The sequence below is a fragment of the Magnolia sinica genome, chromosome 11 (genome assembly GCF_029962835.1).
Source record: "Magnolia sinica isolate HGM2019 chromosome 11, MsV1, whole genome shotgun sequence".
Lineage (NCBI taxonomy): Eukaryota > Viridiplantae > Streptophyta > Magnoliopsida > Magnoliales > Magnoliaceae > Magnolia > Magnolia sinica.
The window spans coordinates 71,526,575-71,545,875 of NC_080583.1; the positions used below are offsets into that span (position 1 = coordinate 71,526,575).

The following is a 19,301-nucleotide window of genomic DNA, read 5'->3' on the forward strand; positions in this document are numbered from 1 at the left end:
TATTTTAGCATCTCCTAAAGTTTCATTGAAAATTCACATCGTTTTCCCCAATGTTTCCCTTAGTCAGCAATGCATAGGGCTGTTCACAAGTCAAGCTAGCTCAAAAAGCTCGCTCGACTCGGCTCGAGTCAGCTCGGATTGACTCGGCCTGAATGGCCAATTTGAGCCGAGCCAAGCTAATTATTTGAAGCTCAAGTTGAGTTCAAGTCAAGTTCGACCAGGGGGCATTTCAACTCAAGCTCGACTCGGCTCGATTAATAACTATATTAAATATTATATTATATTATATTATATATATTATATTAATATAAGTTTTAAGTTTAAACTTAAAAATAAAAAAATAAAAAACAAACCCTAGAGTCTCTACCCGACTGCACGCACCCCCTTCCCTTTCCCTTTCTTCTCTATCTCTGCCCACTACCAGCCGCATGCCCGCCCCGACCACCACCACCAGTTTTCATTTTAGCTCCACAATAGTATGATTTCAATCTCTTGATATCTACTTCTTAGGTGAGAAATCCAAGAAATTTGAGATGGGTTCTTCTCAGATTTGTTAGAGCTTCAAGGAAATCCAATGATCTGATTGGCTAGAGCTCTTTACTTGGATTTTTGATCTGTGTTCTGCTCTGTTTCATTTCTAGTACTTGAATTTCTGCTGGTGGAAGAAGATCAAGAACAGATCGGTTCTTACAGGTTTCCTCATCTGATTCGAAGCTTTGTTTGGTTTTTTCATCGGGTTTTGCTTTGATTCTCTTAAGATTTTGAATTTTTCATCAATGGAGGAGGATCAAGAACAAAATCCATTACTCTCTCACCCAACAAGCTCGAGCTCGACTCGATGTAAACTTGACTCGAATCGAACCACTAGCTCGACTCGAACTCGACTCAACAGCTTTGGCAAGCAAGCCAAGCTTCAATGTTGAGCTCGAGGCCAAGCTCGAGCTCGAACTCGAGTACATCATGGACAAGCCAAGCCAAGCTTGGCCCACCTCGACTCGACTCGACTCAGCTCGATGCCCACCTCTAGCGATGCATTTCTAGGTATCCACAATAATATCAGCGGTATCGATATATGTTTCTCTACCCCATCCATAGCCAATGATACTTGTAACGATACCAATATTATGAACAGTGTAGTGTATAGAATAGTATTAATACTCTATTAGTGTTGTGGCTTTTACATAGGCACTTACAAATTACTTAGAAATCACATTCTTTGCATACAAATAATTTAACCTAGAATATCTAGATTGTGAACCCCAGTTTAGATATCATCATCATCATCTACGCCTTATCCTAATTACTTGGGGTCAGCCACATGAATCATGTTCCACCATTCCATTCCATCAAGGGCCATACTTTCAGTTAGACCATAAGTCATTAACTCTTTTCTTACTACCTCCATCCATGTCCTTTTGGGCCTTCCCCTTGCCCTTTTAGAGCCTTCAACTTAGATACATCATAAATAATAATAATAATAATAATAATAATAATAATAATGCACTTATTTGCCTAGCTAAACTATATGATCGGTGGGCATTCATTTTACAGTTAAAAATGAAAAGATCCAACTATCTCTATTTCAACAAATAAGCGTCCACAAATTAGTGGTTGGAATTTGTTGACCAATCTGATTTTTGAAATGTGATATAGAGACAGTAGGTACCACAGTATACTCAGTTTCATTTGAATTAATCTTCTTTCTGAAAATTTTGAGCAACTTTGTATCAAGCGTCATAGGCAACTGGAGTGTTAACTGTTAAGTAACTCCCTAAATAGTAATATATGCACTTATAAAAGGGTAATGATCTTGTGGGCTAACTGCATGGGTACCTTTCGATGGAAATAGTTTTATATGGATTCGTTGCTATCCACATCACCTTTTAGTTTTCAATTTTCACTTTTAACTTATAGGGCTGGCCCTGGCCCAGCTCGGCCCTCGAGGACCAGGGTTAGGGCTGGGGCCTCTTTAGCCCACAGGGCCAAGGCTAGGATCAGGTCAAGGCGGGCTCTAGGGTTGGGCAAGGGCCAAACTGGGCCCAGCCCATTGCCACTACTAAGTTTATTTATCATAACTTAGAATTGCTTACTTTTGGAAAGATCTAGAAGATCTGTAGCAAACTTGAAGTTTTGCTTGGATATGAATAGGAAAAGCAGGTTTTAGAAAGTCTTTACTTGACCGTGAGTTGAGTCGGGAGAGTTTAGTGCTGTTTAGGTGGTTATCCATATGGGCCTATGGAGAGTTACCAATTTAAGACCTATTCTTCTATATTATTGAGAAATTACACTTGGAGAACGTATATATGCTTTTGGGTGTGCTTCATTCATTGTTTACCGTCGGAATTTCCCCTACTCTCTATATTGTTCTATGGGACTATGGAGAGTTACCAATTTAAGACCTATTCTTCTATATTATTGAGAATTTACACTTAGAGAATGTATGTATGCTTTTGGGTGTGTTTCATTCATTGTTTACCTTTGGAATTTCCCCTACTCTCTATATTGTTCTATATCCTTCATTTCCTGCTATGTCAATGTCAACACCCAAATGGAATAATCCTTTCCCTTGGCTCAGCAGCCTGCAAAAGGACAATTAAAAAGAAAATACTGCAAAGGTGCCTATTCAATGGGAATAATCACTGGCTTGCTGGAAACGAGCTTCCAATATGGAAGATTGTTTGGATCTTTTTTGTAAAGAGAGTTGTTTGGGGCGTGGTCTGTCCACATGGGCAACTCATCAGACCATCCACCTGAATCACCAAGACATGGGCCCCATTCGTACAACTAAATGCTCAAGGAAACTATCATATCTTGTGCTCGAGTATTACAAAATTCTGCTAGCATATATATAAGCAAGAAAGCTGAGATCTAAGACCAGTAAAATTTTGTATATTTGTCAGAGCAAAACAAACAGAGATCAGAAGGGTGAAAAAGAATCTAAAATTCCATGTCATCCTTCAATGTTAACTAGCAGGGCAAAGTTTTCATAGGTAGATTAGATTGACAAGATTTGGTATGTTCTATTCCTGAGCTCCTACTTCACATTGCAGTTTCAACAACACTCAGAGACTGCTTCAACCTTGCCCTGTCCCTAAGTGTGAGATAAAGCAAAAAAACAAAAACAAACAAGAGAGGCAGAGAAATATAAAGCATAAAGATAATTGATACACTTTTACATAGTTTTACTAGTATACTCATGTTTACCTGGGACTAGAACCATCAAGTGCACTAACCCAATCATCATGCAAACAAGGTTCCTCTTGCTTTCGTGGTGCAACAGCCTTAATGTATTCAATTTCAAGTATCTTCTCCTGTAATGTGCAACAGAACTTAATTAAAATCAAGAGAAAAAAAAAAACCATAAAGCATGAATCGGAATACAGAAACCTAATTTCAACTGTAGTGTATGCAGAATGGGTGTCATTTATGGTCGATTAATTGTGGCCCTGCAGTACACCATACCCAGGGATAATTTTGTCAATTATGTATTTAGAGTTTGCATTTTTTAAAAATAAAAACGGAGCGAGAGGGCTGGACATCTAAGTATCACTTTTCTTCTCATTCATTATCTCTCATCATTCTCCTCTTCTAATCCTCACGCTACACGTGGAATGGTATCAGAGTGGGCCACAACACAATGAACAATTGCAGGTAAATATCTGCATGCCGTCATCTCCATACTTCAACCTTCACAATTTTCCATCGCCCACTGTTTATGTACTTTCCATGCATTGTCACACTATTATCTTCTTTTTCTCTACAGCAATCAAATCTTCCCTCTAACCAATGCTAAGTGGTGTGAGTTGAGGACCTTGAGGTATTATTGAAACTACTCATCATGTTCTCCTTTCAACACCAACCAGCACAGTGATTCAAATAAGCACATGTGAGATTTTTCCATGTGACATACATGTAAGGATCTCATGATCAGGCTACTATAGGGCCACAAACAACTCACACATCAGGCCATCCATTCATTTAATTGATTGGAACAGAACTGATTGTTCATCAAGCCATCCAAGGACTGGTTAGTACTTGAGTTATGTCTTGATTCAAAACCTTCTATATGACAAAAGAGAGTTCCAGTATAGATCACAAAGTTCAGTTTCCCATGAAAAATGATTTTAAAAAATGATCGTCATTATCACAACCACCAAACTATGGGAGGAATTTCTTAGAATGGTGTCAAGCAACTAAAATATTTGTTGCAAGAAGCTTGGATAAATTCCCAGAAACAAGAAAGAGCCCGCTATAGATTATCCATCCCAAGATGACTGGTAAAGTGACAAGCTAACAGCGATGTCGCGGTTCCTCCAATCGATGCAGCCAAGTATTGGTGGTGGACTATTGCTTTCAAGAACAATCAAGGGGATATGACTTTAGCTTGGGTTTACCAGCTGTATCTTAAGAGAACAAACAAGTAACAAGGAGGGAGGTCAGTTGAGGAGTCTTTTACAGCGATGAGAGGGCATACTCCTTTTCCTGTATCTCCCCCATGTGAAACCCTCCCACTCGAAAACAACACCAGCTAGTCCATTTCAGAAATATTTTCAATAGCCCTGTCTAAAGCCAAAAGAGATCAGGTACATGGAACAACAATTCGACCAGCCTGCTCATCATGTGATGCATACCTTTGGTTGTCCATTGATTCCAATGGTGTGGCCCATCTAGAGCAGATTGACCTACTTTTATACCAGGCGATCTTCATGGTGGGGCCTTCCATGTGCATGGTACGGATGTCCTACACAAGTGGCATGTCGGCAGGCAAGACCTGGTTGGACAACTATTAAGGTACCTCAAGCTGTACCTTATTAGCTCAAGCGAAAATATCACCCAGTGATGCAGGTTGATGGAAACTATCCTAGGATGCATGATAAGAGATCAATTATACATTAATTTCAGCAATCAACACGTAAAATCAAGCATCTTCTCATAATAGATTCAAAAAATCAGATTTATAACATGAAGATCCTAGGTTTTCACATACATGGTGTACGAAAATATAAAATAGTTCAAGAGTGGCCCAGTTGGAAGTAGGGACTTCCAATCTAGCGTCGGCACGTTTCACACTCAAGGGAATGACTAGTAGGTTTTATGATTAGGGTTAGGAAGGGAAAAATCTAAAATATAGAGAATTGGGGTTCATGGGAATTGAGGATTTTAGAATTAGGTTTTTTAGAAATTGGAGAAAATAAGAAGTTGAAGAACTAGGGTTTAAAAGGTTGTAATGGAAGGGAAAAGAGGAAGACAAAAGAAGCAGAGAATACCTTTCGAAGAAGAAGAAGAGGAAGGATGTACCTTGAAATCCACCACTAAACAAGCTTCTACCCTTCCACAATTTAATTGGAATGGAGGGTTTTTTTTTTAAATTAAAAAAACCCTACAAAATGAGGAAAATTCCTTCACACAAGAGAGCTCCACTCTTCTTCCTTTTATAAAAAAAAAAAAAAAAAATCGGAATTAAAATCCAGCATAATTACAACTATGCCACTCACTTAAGTAAAGTGACTCCTCATCCAAAATAAGAAAACTAAAACATATATTATCAATCTCAATCATCAAATAACTCTTAAAAATACCAAAAACCATAAAGAAAGCCAGATCAGAGTCCAAGGGGCCCAGATCTAAAAGATCTAGTGGCCCAATGGCCTGATTGACAAAATCCAACGGTCGGATCGACACAAAATAGAAATCCTATGACTAAAATAGTCTCCTAAACAGCCCACATGCATCATCCCAAGGTGGGGTCTTCCTGATACACGTCTAATGCATGTGGAGTCTTCAAAATGGCTCGGTGGCCCCATTTGGAACTCGTCTCCCATCCACAAAAAAAGTTGTGCTGATGTGGGTGATCATCTTCGTCTCTGATACATTCGAGTAGGTCCTCTGATGTCCCCATCAATTATCCCCGACTGAGAAGAATTCGCCACTAGCGAAATAAAGCTGTGATAATGCTCAAGGAGGTCAGGATCAATGCGCTGGAACTCTTCCTCTGTGATCTAGGTATTGTCTGACTTTGGCCTGTTCTTCCACTTCACGAGGTATTTCCGATATCCTCCATGGTGGGTAGAGATTGCTTGGTGGTCCAAAACATCCTCGATCTCTTCCTTCCAACCAGGTAGTGATGGAAGAGAAGGCAATGGGTGGGAAGTAATGTTTGGTAAAGGCCATGGGTTGGGGACAGGGTCAGGGACACCATCATCTGGGATAGGAGAAAGGTTTGCAAGAGGATAGAAGATAGTTGTGTGGGTCCATTACAAGGCATAAGGTCCTCCACGTTGAATGTTGCACTAATGCCCATGTTAGATGGAAGATCCACCACATACGCATTAGGGCTCACTCTTGTCAAAATTTTAAATGGACCTACACAACGAGCATGCAATTTCCTCACAGTTCCCTGTGGGAATTGTTCGGGCCTAATGCAGACCATGACAATCACCCACCTGAAACTCCTTAAACCTATGATATGAATCTGCAAAGATTTTATAATGTTGATTACTAGCATTAATGTGCTTCTTGATCTCACTATGCAAATCAGAATATGCCGTGCAAATGTGTCTACGGACTCAGATGGCCAATGTGAAACGGACATGGGTATGAGATCTATAGGCTTTCTAGGCTTGTACCCAAATACTATACCAAATGGACTCATTCCTGTGGACCTATTGATAGAATTGTTGTATGCAAACTCGGCTATGGACAAAACCGCATCCCAGGTCTTAATATGGTCTCCCACCAAACATCTAGTAGATTTCCTAAGCTTCGATTGACAACCTCCGTCTGACCATTAGTTTGAGATGGTATGCCAAAGAGAACTATAACTTAGTCCCCATCATGTGCCATAAAGTTTTCCAAAAATAACTCATAAATCATACGTCTCGATTTGACATAATGGTCCTCGGCAAACCATGTAGACGAACTATCTCCTCAAAGAATATCTTCGCCACGTTAGTGGCATTAGACATTTTAGAACATGGAAGAAAGTGAGCCATTTTCAAAAAACGGTCCACAACTACAAAAATGGAATCGTACTTTTTAATCATCTTGGGGAGCCCAAGTATGAAATCCATGCTAATATCAACTCATGGAGCGTGGGGGACTAGCAAAGGTGTATATAAACCTGTGTCCTGCTTCCTTTGCTTTGCCAGCTGACAAGTCCTACATTGCCCTATAATGTTAGCCACATCTCGCTTAAGAATTGGCCAGTAAAAGAGCTCTTCTACAAGGGCAATAGTCTTGTCACGCCCAAAATAACCAGCTACCCTTCCAGCATGAAGCTCCCAGAGAAGAAAGCCACGGAGGGACATACGGGGCATACACAATCTATCACTTCTATACAAAAACTCACTGACTAGGACAAATTCACTACTACCCCTAGGCTGACCATCTAACAACGATACATACACCTCCCCAAAATCCGGGCAACTAGGATAATCTTCCTTTAAATGCTCAAACTCTGACTTCAAGGCTCATGGAGCGAAGTAATGCAACCCACACCCAGATCCATAGCTCAACTGGCAGACTGAGTAGAGATACCTCGTTTCAACACTTGAGGTCTTGGTATCGATCCCTAGTGGGGGTGGCTAACATGGAGTGTGTGTACTAACATGGGTGTGTACTAACAAGCTAACCCATTAAAAAAAAAAAAGTAACGCAACCCTACGACTCAATGCATTGGTAGGTTTATTCTCAAACCCAGCCTTGTGCTTCAATATAAAAGTGTACTCTTGGAGAAATTGGACTCACTTGGCATGCCTCGGGTTCAACTTTTTTTGCGAGTTGAGATAGCACAAAGCCTCTTGGTCAAAAAATAAGACGAACTCCTACAGTAATAAATAATATCGCCAATGGCGCAAGGACTGCACTACTGCATAGAATTCCTTGTCATAGGTAGAATACTTTTGTTTCGCTTCATTCAGTTTTTCGTTAAAGAAAGAGACAGGGTGCCCTTCCTGACTAAGCACTCCACCTATACCTACACCAGACGCATCACAAGCGACCTCAAAAGCCTTGAAAAAATATGGAAGTCGCATGACAGGAGCTTCAGTCATCTTGACCTTAATCTCCTTGAATGCCCTAGAAGCTGCTTTAGTCCATTGGAACTCCCCTTTTTCAATGCAATCGGTAATGGGAGCCATGATGGAACTAAACTTTCTAATGAACCATTTATAAAAGGTAGCAAAGCCTTAGAAACTACACACCTCATGAATATTAAGCAGTTCAGGCCAACTATGGCCTTGACTTTCTCGGGATTCGCAGGCATGCTCTTAGATGACACGATAAAACCTAAGAAGATGACACTATTAGACAAAAACGAACACTTCTTAAGGTTGGCATATAACTTCTCTGCCCTAAGGATCCCATGCACTTGCCTCAAATGGTGGAGATGTTGTTCCTTATTCATGTTATAAATAAGGATATCGTCAAAGTACACAACTAGGAACTTCCCCATGAAGAGTCTCAACACCTGGGTCATCACCCGCATAAATGTTCTTGGGACATTGGTCAGCCCAAAGGGCATGACTAACCACTCGTACAACTCATCCTTCGTCTTAAAGGTCATTTTCCACTCATCACCTGGGCGAATACGAATCTGGTGATACCCACTCTTAAGGTCTATTTTGGAGAAAATTGTGGCATTGGCCATCATGTCCAATATATCGTCAAGACGCGGTATAGGAAACCGATACTTAACAGTATTCTTATTGATGGCCCTGTTATCCACACACATACGCCACGTGCCATCCTTCTTGGGCGTCAGAAGGGCGGGTACGACACATGGACTCATGCTCTCCTAAATAAACCCTTTCCTAAGAAGCTCATCAACTTGCTTCTTGAATTCTGCATGCTCCGTGGGGTTCACTCTGTAATGAGGAAGGTTTGGGAGAGTCAACCCGGGGACAAGATCAATGACATGCTATATGTCCCTCATAGGTGGAAGCTCATTTGGGAGGTCGTCAGGAAAGACATCACTGAACTCATCCATCACCGAAATCACCTCACTAGGCAACTCTATACCATCCTGAGGTGAAGCCTCTCTAGTCACGAGAGCATACACTTCCAAATCCTCCCTAGTCTCTCTTCAAATTCTTTTGCATTAATGATATGAAAAGACTTAGGTTTGGACTTCCTCGAAGTTTGAGGATCACCCTTCTTGGTGATCTCCTTTCTCGGTATGCTCTTGGGTGGAAGGGGATTCAACCTAATTTTCTTCCCCTCAAACATGAATGTACAAATATTCGAGCGACCAAATATTGTTAAGTCCAAGTCAAATAACCAGGGCCTACCAAAGATGATGTGGCCGACATCCATGGGAACCACATCACACCACAGCGAATCTTTATACGACTCAAACTGGATGGGGATACAACATCGGTGTGAGACTGGAATGGAGGACTCATCAACCCACGACACTTTGTAGGGTTGAGGGTGAGACTCAGCTTTCAAGCCCAGTCGACTCACAACTCTAGTAGAGATCAGTGTTCGAAATATCGGTATCGCACAATGTATCGCACCCTTGGGATACAGATACGTATCAGTTATCGCACTCATCATTTTGTTTAGCTTGGGTAAAGGCGCATCTGACTACTGCAAGAGTGTGGGTCTCCTGATCATCAAACTCCTCATCGCTAGCACCAATATCAGGCTCATGATCCTCTACGTTGCAATTGTCCCCATCATCCTCATCTGCCTCATCTATCATAAGTGCTTTACCTCTTTCTTTGTTTGGGCATTCCTTTGCGAGGTAACCATAACCATTACAATGGAAACACTGCATGTGCTCACTTCCCTTCGAACTAGTGCTAACTAGATCTCTATCTTTAACATCTCTGTTATAGGTGGGAGCACCAGTTGGGACTTTGGTCTGGCTCCCATGGCTAGGTTTGGCTCCCTGAGGAGCAACCTGGCCATTGGAATCATGAGACCCAAACCGCCTCATGGTCGGTTGCACTAGGTATCACTCAAACTCCTTTATCCTAAGGTAGGCCTCTTCTAGTGTACCAACATCATGAGGGATGAGCTCACGCCTAATCTCAGGGCGGCCCATCCTAAAACGAGACAAGGTCATAGCAAGGGACTCATTGACATCACATCGCATCATGTACTCATCGAATTTCTCGATGTAATCCGTTACAGACATCAACTCTTGCCTCAAGGACTGCCACTGGTTCAAAAGACAATCACAGTAGGAGAGCAAGACATTTTTCTTGAAGTTCTTTCATCTCAACCCATGATGTAATGGGTTCATCTCCACGACGATCTGCCTTCCGTTCTATATTGGTCCATAACAACTTGGCTTGACCTGTCAACTTCATCTTAGCGAACCTCGCTCGACGGAGATCTGACATATCATGCCACTCGAAGAAGTGGTTCATGTCAGCTAGCCATTCAAGGAAATGCTTCGGGTTCAAGCGACCACCAAAACTGGGAGCATCGACTTTGACGCTCTTCATAGCCGTATCCTCAGGGTCGTAACGATCTCACGACTCTCTACGAGGCGCATGAGCGCGCGGTCCTACATGACCTACTCCCTGACCAACACTCCTATTACGACCCCTAATGGGTTCTACTGGGACTGGACCCAACTCAATTGGGTCCTCATCCGCTGGCTCTCTTGCCTGAGACTGGTGGTCTTCCCCAGTTACAGGGGTATCGTGAGAGGTAGCCTTTAGCCGCGTGATACGCTGGTTATTGGCAGTCAATTGCGCGGCAGTGTTCTTATTGTGCGTCTCAATGGCCATCAAACGGCAGTTAATCTTTTCGAGAGCCTCGGCAATTTGATTCGGATTCATGGTGGGGAATAAACCAAAACCACGACCTGTTCGCGTTTGCATACACTAAATGACCCTAATGAGAGACAATCTAGATGTGTGTGTACTATATGATGAATGCGATGTGAAAATCAGATTTGATGACGTCCAATGTGACACTATATGATGCACATGTACTTTATGTATGATGACCCTATGTGCCTTAAACTCCATGACAACTCTAGAATAATTCTAATAAGGCTAAAAATGAAAACTCAGCAATTATGTGTCTTAAAGCCACTCAATATGAAAATTCCAATAACATATGAGTTTGAAACACCCAAGCAAAAAATTCAGCAAGCCAAATTAGAAAATTCAGTGAGTTATATGTGACCTATATGCTCTACTATGGGTATGGGAATTTTGTCGAACACATACCCTACGCTAGACCTAGGCTTTGATACCAAATTTGATGCAGGATAATGGAAACTATCCTAGGATGCATGATAAGAGATCAATTACACATTAATTTCAACAATCAACATGTAAAATCAAGCATATCCTCATAATAGATTCAAAATTTCAAATTTATAACATGAAGATCCTAGGTTTTCACATACACGGTGTACAAAAATATAAAATAGTTCAAGAATGGCCCAGTTGGAAGTAGGGACTTCCAATCTAGCGTAGGCACGTTTCACACTCAAGGGAATGACTAGTAGGCCTTATGATTAGGGTTAGGAAGGGAAAAATCTGAAATATGGAGAATTAGGGATCATGGGAATTGGGGACTTTGGAATTAGGGTTTTTAGAAATTGGAAAAAATAAGAAGTTGAAGATCTAGGGTTTAAAAGGTTGTAATGGAAGGGAAAAGAGGAAGACAAGAGAAGAAGAGAATACCTTTCGAAGAAAAGGAAGAGGAAGGATGTACCTCGGAATCCACCACCAAACAAGCTTCTACCCTTCCATAATTTAATTGGAAGGGAGAGTTTTTTTTAAAAAATAAAACCCTAGAAAATAAGGAGGAAAATTCCTTCACAGAAGAGAGCTCCACTCTTCTTCTTTTTCTTCTCAATAACACCACTAGGGTTGGAACTCCCCCCGAGTGCTTTTATAATAAAAAATTCGAAATTAAAATCCAGCATAATTACAACTATGCCACTCACTTAAGTAAAGTGGCCCATCGTCCAAAATAAGAAAACTAAAACATATATTATCAATCTCAACCATCAAATAACTCCTAAAAATACCAAAAATCATAAGGAAAGCAAGATCAGAGTACAAGGGGCCCAAATCTAAAAGATCCGGTAGCCCGATGGCCTGATTGATAAAATCCAATAGTCGGATCGACACAAAATAGAAATCCTATGACTAAAATAGTCTCCTAAGCAGCCCAAGTGCATCATCCCAAGGTAGGGTCTTCCTGATACACGTCCAATGCATGTGGGGTCTTCAAAATGGCCCGGCGGGCCCCATCTGGAACTCGTCTCCCATCCACAGAGAAAGTTGTGCTTATGTGGGTGATCGTCTTCGTCTTTGGTACATTCGAGTAGGTCCTTTGATGTCCCCATCACGCAGGCCCTTGCAACTGACTAAGGAGAAAAAATACAAGAACTAATCTCATGAGACAAGTCCTCCGATTACTCATGCAATCTCTTTAACAATCCTTCTCCCTCATCCTCCAAAAGCTCGCAATATATTGCCATTCCAAACCATTTTGGAAATATAAAAACTACTTTGTCATACATGTACTTTTACAACCCACCTGTCATCTTTATCAGGACACTTCATGTGAAACTACGCCCCTCCACCATGTAATCTCCTTTCACATCAATCCCTCCACCTCTTGCCCTCACTTCCACATTCAGCCACACCACAAATCTTGATGGAATACATGGAATAACCCTCACCACCATCTCCATGTTATCTTCTCTATTTGAATCACCCATCTTCTAGAAGAGCATCTACCACTTCAGCCCCTTCTTCCCGGCAGTGATCTTTTCCGAAAACCCTGTTTTGGGAAACAAAATTTGATTCCAAGTGTGAGATGGAAACCTCCCCTTCATCCCTTATCTTCACTATAAACACTCTTCCCTACATGATAAGAGGGGTAGCCTAGTTTGATTCAGCATTAGCAGTATCAATAATATTTGTTGATATATCAGCCGATATTATCGGTATCGCCACTGTTGTTAAATGCGACCACATAGTCGCATATGCAAATTCTCCCATGCATTTCGCATATGCCATGATGGCATATGCGATTGCAATGCATATGCAATTGCATATGCGATGTATGCGATCGCATACAACATACGCGATCGCATATTGGCATCCACAAATTATTTTATTTTATTATTTATTTTTATTTTTTTTGCAAAAAAAAATAAAAAGAAGACCTTTTGCCAATAAAAAGACATCCAAACCTCCTTCATTTGCAACATTCTCATTCCAAAACTCTCTTACTCTTTTTTTTTCTCTTACATTCTTACTTCCAACTGCAATCAATCTCTCTTACATAGTTCCTATCCTACTTCCAAACAAGTTCCAAGTTCCTAGTTCCTACTTCTTTACAAGATTAAAGCAAGAAGATCATTTATTCATTTAAGAAGATAAGTTTACCTCTCTTGGAAGATCAAGATTCAAGCTTCAAGCACTCTCGAGGAAGATTCAACTTTCAAGATTCAAGCACTCTCATTCTACAATCTACATTTCCCTCTCTTACACAATAATCCTAATTCTTGAATGTTAATGACTTGTATGTATAATCAATTCATTGTTTAATTGATTTTATTTCTCTAAAATGTATTTTAAATATGTAAAATTAAATATCTATTTACTCAAGAAAGTTCCCCCTAATTTCTTATAGTTTTTCACATTTTTTCTCCTATTTTTCTTATTTTTTTAAATTTTTTGAAAAAAAAAAAAAACAAATATGCAGTCGCATATGTGATTGTGCGATCGCATATGCGCATAGGCATATGTGATCGCACATGATCGCATATGCGATTTAACAACATTGGGTATTGCTACTTGGTCATACGGAACCTGTACGGGGCACGGGAAATGTAATATTCCTAAGTATCGACGATAATATCACAAACCATCGCTATGTATCGGCAATATCTCGCGAGCTATCGTCAGTTTTTCTTTAAGGATTTTATATATATATCGATAATACATGTCGATATCAACAGATATCATCAATACATTCCAGGAACCACAAGCTAAACTCCCAAAAAACCCCGAAATTTGATTTTTTGCACATTTTTCTTCATATTTCTCTTTTTTAAGATATTAGTGGGTGGATTTCAGGCTATCCTTTGCTTGAATTTGGGAGAAAAGGTCACATTTAAAATCATAATCAAGATTTTATTGCATTTGGGGTCGTTTCTCATTCAGTGAGTTATTTTGCATTTGGATCCTTTTTTCGCAAGGATTTCATCATATATAAAAAATCTTAGCTATAAACTTCCCCACTTTCTTCCTCATATTCCCTCCACTAAACATCTTAGCTATATGATCATGCAAACAAGTAGCACCATTCAAGACAAACTAATCAATTATTCATGATTCCATCCCTGCAATGAACTAATCAGTTGTTCATGATTCCATCCCCACAGTACAGACAGGAATTCTTTTTTTTTTTCCATCAATCATAGCATATGAATCATTAATGTAACAAACTGTGATGTTTGAAATAATTCAATTTTCAATGGCAAGAAACATTTTTAAAAAAAAAAAATGGAACACTATCACCATAAAAGCACAAAACGGTGATATATACCGTGCAGCATTAACAAAAAAACATGCATCAATAATGTGAAATCTTCTTTCTTAATATTCTTTTGCTTAAAATCAGTTCAAAAATACGCATGCATCAATTAGAAATTTTAATAATCTTATTGGAGTAAAAGAAATGTGGAGCAAAATATAAATTTGGCAGTAAGAAGCGATATCAAGTCCAGATGAGTACCGCAGATATGCCCTTGGCAAGAAGAAACTCTTCAAGTGACATCCGAACTAGCTCACCATCAATTAGAAAATCAAAAGGTTGAGGTTGACAGTGAGGATTTCCTGATAACATTCATGACTGAAAATGAGATCGTAAAAACTCTAAAAGTACATTCATCAAAAAGAAAAACCAGCTTATAAGAACATAATGCACAGCTTAAAGCTATCAGCAAATAAGACCACAATAAGCACATCCTGGAGCAAATGATAAGTCATGGCTTTTTCTCTTTTGGAGATGAACAAATCATAACTTTATTATCCAGAATCATCTAATTATCTGTCTAGAAAGCTGCAGAAAATCATATTTAACTAACATAAACCAATAATATATGCACACAATCTGCATCAACAAACAAGAAACATATTTCTATTTAAGAAAAATAACTCTAGTAATTCTGAATCTTGAACATTGCCATTCAAGGCCAAGCTGGATCTTTCATCAAGAAGTTTTGTATCTTTGGCAGTTGCCTCATTTGCTTTAATATAATTTCATACTTTTCAGAAAAGGGAAAAAGAAGAAGACCATTTTGAGTTTTTTTTCGTTGTTTCATCTGGTGAAAAGAGTGGTAGCTAGCAGACCCTAGTTGCTTCATTTTTTTTCCTTGACACAGCCTTCCTCTTTGAGAATGCAATGTGCAGTTTGTTAGTGCACTGGTTGGTTACCTGCTCCCATGTGCCAACAAGGCACATGTGTGAGATCCAAGCCACTCAGCATGCAGAGACAACCATTTGGATTCCATAAGCTAAAAATGAAGCAACCCACTCATCTAGAGTGCCACAAAGCCACATCTAGCATGGACCTTTGGTCATTTACATTAAACATCAGCTTCTTTTGTACATGTGTGGTCCAAACGGGGTCTCATTTTTGGGTCAGAGCATCTATACGGTAGGGCCCGTCCAATGAGCAACATGGATATCACAAACGTGTGCCATGTTGGCACATGTGATCAGCAGTAACTGGCAATTGGACTTAAGAGGCTCTTTCCAGTTTCCAGTAATAAATTTCAGCATTCACTATCAGTCTATTTGGTGCCAAATTTTGTGAAATCAGGTGCAACCAAACACAACCTTAAGTGGAACAAAAATGTGAAAGGTTAAAAATATAATATATATGGAACCACATATTTGTCTATTCATTCAGGTGTGGTGTGTCAGTTTCTGCATGAATGAGAGAGAGAGAGAGTACCATTTTTCAGAAGAAGGTTGACAATCTCTGAGAGGCCCATTCTGGTAAGGTTGGAGGGGACCGCAATGGAAGCTGTGGGGGCTTTCAGAGGAGTCGGGAGCTTAGTAACAAAGCGTACCCGGACCTGCCTAGTAGCTTCTACAACACTCCCGTCAATCTCCATTACTGCATAAAAAGGAAACATGTTAAGAAATAAAAATAAATAAATAATCCTTTGACTTGTTCTTTTTCTCTCCTCTTTCTTTGGGTGAGTAAACAATAGTTGCAGAGGCTACTTCTCAATAAAAGAAAAAATTTACAGAGGCTAAGAACTTGAAGGGCACTCGGTAGAGTGACTAAAACTCAAGGCTTTGTTTCATCAAGTAGCAGTCGTGCTGCCAAATTGGCAAGCCAATTGCCATTGTTTCTATAAAAATACAAATATTCAAATACAGAAAAACGTTAAAGACAGGTCACCAATAGCATATATGTTTCAAAGATCCATTGGCAATTAAAAAAATACTGTTGATGGAATTGAGAAACATTCAAGGCCCCGTGGCACCAAAACAATGAGCAGATTGCCTCTGATTACGGTACAAAGGTTGCTAACCCCACCACATCTTTGCATGTTGCACATGTGTCAGCCAAGCACATGTATGGGACATCTGAATTGCTATGTTTTTGTTGCACCAGGTCATCTGCATGATGTGGCTCACCTTATGCATGGTCCAGATGCCACCAAGTATGCCACAGGTAGAGGTGTAGCCAGACAGGGTGGACATGCCGTGAGCTATCAAAACACTCATAACAGTATCCACAACACAGAATGTAAAAGATGTGGGCTTGCACAGAGAATAAATGGTTCTAAACATTCATTCACATAGAACAAGATGTTACTCAAAACAACTTGGAATTGCAAAAGGACCCATTTCTTTTCAATGAAAAAACAAAAAAAAACAAAAACAAAAAAAAAAAAAAAAAAATCCAAACCAACATCTAGTTACACATTGATTCATTGCCAACCCTTCCATCCATGACCAGTCGGAGCAATTCCATAATCTTGCTTGCACAATATTTGCCAATTAAATAGATTGTAAAATCTTAACTCTAAGAAACATACCAAATTCTAAATAAGCCAAGAGAGAGAGAGAGAGAAGAAAAGGAAATAAATAGCTCAGCACATAACGCGCGATGTTGAAAATACCATCATACAGTGTCAGCATGGTGATCCTTCCAAGTTTTTCGCCAATTGGGCGCACACACAAACCGTGGAAGGATAAATCAGAAAAAGGCTAAGGCAATTAGCACAAAGACTGGAAAGGAGATTCAATGTACATGTGCCAACCTGGCATGCATGCATGCATGATCCAAAGCTATTCATCATGTCCTATCGTGAACATGCCCTTCCCTAAATAACAGGCCGGTTCACTCATCAAAGCAAACAACACATGTTTGAGATAAACAGAACTTCTAGAAAGAATGAAAAAAGGCTCAATTAAACATGCGTGTGAGGAGCACCTAACAAGTGGACTAGCCTCTTCTTTTCTCTCTTTTTTTTCTTTGACATAGCATGTCCATCTTGCAAGACCAACCTCCAAAATGGTCCAGATCACATATGTTTGCTAAATTCACACATGAGCTATGAATCGGCCCTTCTATCTATCCTCATGCAAATCACCTTAGCATTTCTCTAAATAGTCAATATACTTCAATGAGGGTGCAAGGAATGGTAAGGAAAGATTGACATGCACACCTATGCAAAGACATGCAAGAAAACCAAGCTTGGAGTGGTGGTGGGGTGTGAGTGTGACAAGGCTATCCCAGTGACATAGATTCGAAGCAAGTTCTCAGCATTGGCCTAAAGTGATCATCCATTGTAACAAGGCTATCCAAATGACATGCATCCAACCGAGTCTGTTACGTCTACTCAGCTGAGATGAAAAGGATCAACAGTCCTTTTTTTTGGAGAGAGAGAGAGAGAGAGAGAGAGAGAGAGAGAGAGAGAGAGAGAGAGAGATGACTGAAAATTTATTAAGACACCTGCCGAAAAGTAAGGAAAGAATACAACCCAGAACAAGGACTCGAAAAAAGACTAAAAATTAGTAGCCATTGCTGCATTTACATAAAGAGCCCAACCCAAAACAAGACTCTCATTTCGAAAGCATCAGCCATTCCGCTCCCCCCATATTGACCAAAAAAGAGCCATGATAGTAAGTCCCAACACAGCTTTCCCAGATTTCCCTACTCCACCCCCATGCCAAGCACACAAAAGATCTTCAACAATCTTCGGCATCACCCAGTCAGTATGGAAAGATACAAGAAAAAACTCCCAAACTTTGTGAGCAAAGGGATATTGAAAAAAGAAGTGATCAATCATCTCCACATTCTCCATACACATCAAGAAAACATTAGGAAGGACTAAAGATCTCTTTTGAAGATTATCAACAGTAAGGACTCTCTTTCTTCCAATTAGCCAAACAAAAACCACAACTCGAAGGGGGTGAGGGGATGCCCAAGTTATGAGGCAGCTCGCTGATCAAACTGAAAAAAGGATGAACAGAGAATTTTCCTGAGCAATGAGCAATCCAAATCATCGAGTCCTCTTCGTGAGAAGGACCTATATTCTTCAAACAATCCAGTAGCAACTCTTCAATCTCCTCAACAGCCATATCCCTACAGGGAGGATTCCAAAAGACGAAACCTCCGCAAAATCAAGCAACAACAAGCTACAGAGATGAATCAGTCCGGAGCAAGATGAGCCATTCTTAGAAAAAGATCTTGAACCGCCCAATCGCCACACCAAACATCCACCCAAAAGTGGATACGATGCCCACTTCAAGCGAAAAGGCAATTCCTCTCTGAAACATATGACGCAATTGCTTTCCAAAGACTAGAAACTCGATATAAAGAAGAACTCTTCGCATACCAGCCTCCCTCCTGCATTTCATACATGCTCTCTATAATTTCCATGCTTCGTATCCAAGTGTCCAATGCCATTTCCCAATAAGCGCTAGGTTCATAAATCCCAAGTTTTTTTTATCCTAGTTCCAACTGTGGCAATCGGCATGCACACATCTTCCCATCTTTTGAAGATGAAACTTCCTTTCATCCTTGGTCCCTTTTCAGAAAAGGGAAATCTCTTCTTAGCTTTTCAAGTCTATCTAAGACCGATTTAGGACATTTAAAAAGAGACATGGAGTACAATAGCATGTTAGAAAAAAGTCATTTTAATGAGAGTCAAACAGTCTCCCAAGGAAAGGTATCGGCACTTCCAACTCGAAAGCTTCCTGTCAGTGGCCCATTTTTGTGTTTCTAGAACTTCGCAAACTCCACTCTCCTTCACAAAATTTGTCCATGTAGTATGGAATCAT

The 19,301-nt window shown here is 40.1% G+C and overlaps 1 protein-coding gene across 6 annotated transcripts in view; it reads right to left on the minus strand.

The window, feature by feature from the left end:
• Nucleotides 1–19,301, minus strand: part of LOC131219325 (ribosome biogenesis protein WDR12 homolog) — a 36,422-nt gene that overhangs the window by 14,095 nt on the left and 3,026 nt on the right. For 2 of the 6 annotated variants that reach the window (XM_058214401.1, XM_058214403.1), the window contains exons 2-4: nucleotides 15,952–16,116; nucleotides 14,728–14,828; nucleotides 3,205–3,311 (exon numbers count right to left, since the gene is read on the minus strand). In XM_058214401.1, coding sequence (XP_058070384.1) covers nucleotides 3,205–3,311; nucleotides 14,728–14,828; nucleotides 15,952–16,114 — 371 coding nt within the window. In that variant the 5' untranslated portion in view covers nucleotides 16,115–16,116. Of the gene's footprint in view, nucleotides 1–3,204; nucleotides 3,312–14,727; nucleotides 14,829–15,951; nucleotides 16,425–17,683; nucleotides 17,827–19,301 lie in introns of those variants that run through there. The other 4 variants (XM_058214399.1, XM_058214400.1, XM_058214402.1 and 1 more) reach the window with 3 other exon arrangements.